This window comes from Danio aesculapii, chromosome 5, assembly GCF_903798145.1.
Source record: "Danio aesculapii chromosome 5, fDanAes4.1, whole genome shotgun sequence".
NCBI classification, from domain to species: domain Eukaryota; kingdom Metazoa; phylum Chordata; class Actinopteri; order Cypriniformes; family Danionidae; genus Danio; species Danio aesculapii.
Window position 1 is genome coordinate 717,043 of NC_079439.1, and position 5,000 is coordinate 722,042.

General features: G+C 38.0%; 1 protein-coding gene across 1 annotated transcript in view; it reads right to left on the bottom strand.

Moving 5' to 3' along the window:
• mbd2 (methyl-CpG binding domain protein 2) overlaps positions 1–5,000 on the bottom strand; it is a 54,329-nt gene that overhangs the window by 40,595 nt on the left and 8,734 nt on the right. Inside the window, exon 2 of the mRNA XM_056457186.1 lies at positions 1,624–1,783. Within this exon, the coding sequence (XP_056313161.1) occupies positions 1,624–1,783 (160 nt within the window). The remainder of the gene's footprint in view (positions 1–1,623; positions 1,784–5,000) is intronic.

The following is a 5,000-nucleotide window of genomic DNA, read 5'->3' on the forward strand; positions in this document are numbered from 1 at the left end:
TTATATATGGGGGGTGCCCCGCCCTCCCAATGGTTTCCACCGGCCCCCTTGAAGTCAAGTTAATTGTATTTTATTTATAGCACCAGATCACAACTTCTTTTAATAAACAAACTAAACAGCTGCATGTAATATCTTATTTACACATCAGCATGTGATTTCTGTCTCTACGTGGTCGCGCAACTACATATTTCCCCCAAGTGCTGCTCACTGCAGAGCCACTTGGGCAGAGCTGAGCTCCAGCAAGGGGGAGCTTGAGCTCCAGCTCCTCCTTCCTTGCAGTTCTTCTGCGAGTGATGTCACTGGGGGTTGGGGTTAGGGGTGGGGTGTGTGTACGCATTAAAACAGCTTACAGGAGGAGGAGCGAGAGCTTATACGCAGCATTCTTCATTTATTCTCTAAGGTAAGGCAAGATCTTCTCTTAAGGTTCATACTAAGAGGGAAAATGTGCTCAATGCATTATGAAGCTGAAAGCATTAGAATCAGTGCTCAGTATCAGCCCATCAGCATGATAACAAATCAGTACTCAGTATCGGCTGCAAAAATCCTGATCGGAGCATCCCTAGCTTTGACCCAACTTGGCTGTCAGAGCAGCAGTACTCGCCCTGGCTGTACAAGACTGATCTTAGTAGGTCAGTAAATGCACCCTTAGGAAAAAGAAGTATACTTAAGTAAAGGTCAAGTATAAAAGTAGACTTTATTTAGTCAGCATACTAATATCAACGTACTAGTAGTGTTCACGCTGCATGCCACGTCATGCCGCCAATCCCCCCTCACCCCACCCCCACCCCAAAACTGTAAACCTTGGGGAAACACTGAGAAACACTCAGATCTGAAGCTTCTCTGGCCTCATCAAAGAGATCGTATACTCAAACACACACACATTCAAATACATACACTTACACAAACAATACACACACTTGCATGCACAAAAAACAAAAAACACACACTCTCTCTCTTACACACGCAGACACAAACACACACTAATATACTGAGAAAAATGACACACAGATGCATGCATACACACACACACACATGCACACACACATTCAAAGACCAAAAACAGCGCACACACACACACACACACACACACTCACACACACACACAAAAAACACAACACACACTCTCTCTTACACACGCAAACATCATATACTCACACACACACTTACACACACACACACAAATACACACACACATAAACAATACACTCACACACGCACTCACACAACACACACACAAAACAAAGCACACACTCTCTCTCACACATCCAAACATCATATACACACACACTCGCTCACACATGAACACAATTCACTCACACACACACTCACACAACACACACACAAAAAACAAAGCGCACACACTCTCTCTCACACACCCAAACATCATATACTCTCACACACACACACTGGTGTGCCTGGTATGACAGTCCTTCAGTACAATCAAATGTAAGCATTTGGTCACCATAGTAACAAAACACTTAAAGATGAAATTAACTTTAACAGACTCACTAATGAAGCATGTTGAAGTGTGTGTGTGTGTGTGTGTGTGTGTGTGTGTGTGTGTGTGTGTGTGTGTGTGTGTGTGTGTGTGTGTGCGTGTGTGTGTGTGTGTGTGTGACATACTTTACTCAGGCTCAGATTGTCGTTGCGCAGTCTCTGTTTGCTCTTCTGCATCTTGCTGGGCATCATCTTCCCCGTGCGGAAGTCGAAGCATCCCAGATCCACTGTGTTACCCAGATATCGAGATAACTGAGGCTTACTGCGAAACTTCTTCCCTTTGGGACTGAAAAAAAAAAAAACATCAACATCAACAAGAAGGAGTCGAGCTGTCGCCATCTTAGAAAAATAATCCACTCTAGAGTGTTGTGACAGAGTATGGGGCATTTCCACAGCTGTTTACATCACATTACTGCACCGACACAACAAACATGGAGACATCAACACTCACTCATATATATGTGAAGAGTTCAGATGGGAAAACCTCGAAATCCAAACCATCCAAACATTTCTCCTAAAATGAGCATTTTATATCCGCCTCTTATGTTTATGTTCAGTTATTTCACTTTAAATACAAAGAAAAGAACTTATTCAACACTATAAAAGTCAAATTACTGAGCCCACACACACACACACACACACACACACACACACACACACAGACAAGAAAGTATTCAGACCTCCTTAAATGTTTCACTCTTAGTTATAGTGCAGACACTTTCTAAAATCAATCATTCATTTTCCTTCAGCTTAGTCCCTTATTAATCAGGGGTCACCACAGTGGAATGAACCGCCAATTATTCCAGCATATGTTTTACAAAGCGGATGCCCTTCCAGCTGCAACCCAGTATTGGGAAACACCCATACACACTCATTCACACACACACACACACACACACTCATACACTACAGTCAATGTAGTTGATCAATTCCCCTATAGCGCATGTGTTTGGACTGTGGGGGAAACCGGAGCACCCGGAGGAAACCCACACCAACACGGGGAGAACATGCAAACTGCACACAGAAACGCCAACTGAGACTCAAACCAGAGACCTGAGTGCTGTGAGGCCACGGTGCTGACCACTGAGCCACCGTGCCCCTTACTAAAATCATTTAAGTTTACTTTGTTCCTCAATGTACACACAACGCCCCGTATTGACAGATAAACACAGAGCCTTTGCTGTGAGTGACCTTCATATCTTTAACTCATGTTTCTACACCTTCATTTGAGTCCAGATCTGTTTGATTATAGACTTGATTAGGAATACAATATGTATATATTCATACAAATATATATATTCATGCTCTATATATATATATATATATATACTCCAGCGTTATTCATCTGTTATTTTCAGTGTGGTTATATTATAGGTTCACAATATATTGAAGCTTTTATTTGGGCAGCACAATTGCCTCACAGCAAGTAGGTCGCTGGTTTGAGTCCCAGCTGGGTCAGTTGGTGTTTCTGTGTGGAGTTTGCATGTTCTCCCTGTGTTGGTGTGCACTGTAAAAAATGAATCTTGAGGCTTGTAATTTTCATTAAAAAAATTAATGTGGTCATTAAAAATAATGAGCATATTTTCTTTAAAAATTTGATATTCTGGATTTATTATAAAATATTAAGAAGATTTCGCTAATATAACTAAGATTTTAATTTTACTTATTTTTTTAAGCAAACTAGTGCAATTATTAAGCTTAATTTGAGAAACCAGTTAAGCTAATAAAATTGAGGAAAGATGGCTTCACGTTTATTTTAAGAAAATTCACTCAATTATGTGGATTTGATTGAGATGTTTGCATTTGAATCTCAACAACGGCAGTGATCAGACGACATTTTGAAGGAGCAGATCAACAGCGAGCATGTTAAGAGGTAAGCATTAACAGTTTATCATTTTATTGTCTTAAGTAGCCTAAGCTCTTTCAGGAAAGACACATGCTGTTCAAACTTGTTCAGGAGCTTAGTTTTTGCCATATGATGTATATAGGGATACACAGGTATTTTTAATCACCCATTCCTATTTGAAATTGATTTGCTTCAATGTTCATTCTGAATTATATAACGAAGTTGAACAAATTATTTGCATCGTAATATTTAACAGCAACGATCAGGCAACAGTTAAGCAGACGAACAACAGTGAGCTTGTTAAGTGGTAAATCTAAGCTAAGCTAAGTTAGCTAGCTATTCAATGAGGTTTATGTACAGCTAGTGCTTTTCCATTTCATAAGGTTCCTTTTACAGCATTGCTGATGTAATGTAATGAACTGTGTTTATATATAATACTGTACATAAATACTAATATTTGTTTGCTTCATTTTTCAGTTTAATGAAGAAAACTTTCGCAGAGTTTTCCCACTAAAGAGGAGCAGTTTATTGAGGCAGATTTTGATAAAGAGAATGGGTGCCATACATCAGGTATTTTTAATAATGTTATTTGTGTATTATTATTATTATTATTACTAATTTCTACATCATCAATCATCATCTATCACTTAAAAAAAACTAGTAATTTTCACATGATTCTTTCAAGTGGTTTTTGTTAAAAAAAATAAATATGAGTAAATGGTGGTAGATTAGCTTAAATTATAAAAGCACATTCCGCTAATAATATTAAAATCTTCATTTATCACTCAAAACATTTAGTAATTTTCACATGATTCATTCAAGTGGTTTTTGCTAAAAAAAATCAAGTCTTGAAATTTACTTAAAAATAATACGTGCAATAGTGTTACCACAATTTTTTTTTGTAAATAGCACATAAGATTTTTTACAGTGTGGGTTTCCTCCGGGTGCTCCAGTTTCCCCCACAGTCCAAACTCATGCACTATAGGGGAACTGATCAACTAAACTGGCCGTAGTGTTTGAGTGTGTGTGTGTGTGTGTGTGTGTGTATGAGTGTTTCCCATGCACATGAGTGTGTGTGTGTTTTTTCAATCGTGACTCATCTCTGACTCATCTAGTGTGTGAACCAGTGGACATGTCGGTTTTCTACAGTGTGTTTGCGTGTGTGTGCATGTGTGTGTGTGTGTGTGTGTGCACTCATGTCTGCCGCTGCTGGTCCAGATAAACTCGCAGACAGTAATTATTGCAACAAACATTAAATTATATTGCTACTTTATTAAAAATAGTAGTAAATCATCAGTGTAATTAAACATGAAACTTAATTATTATTTTCATTCATATTTATTTGAATATATTTAATAATCTTCAGTGTCATTGTGTGTGTTTCTGCACAAGTCTAATTAAACACGAAACAAAAATGTTAAATGTTTTGTATATATTTGAGTTTATTAGTTGAGTTTATTCATATTTAAATGTCATTTTATATGTATTAACTATATTTATTGCAACCCAAACTTATAATTAAACATGAAGCATAAATACAGTTTAACATCGCTTATCAAAAATCAGTCATTCATATTCCTTCAGCTTAATCCCGTTATTTATCAGGGATCTCCACAGCGGAATGAACCGACAACTACTCCAGCATATGTTTTACACA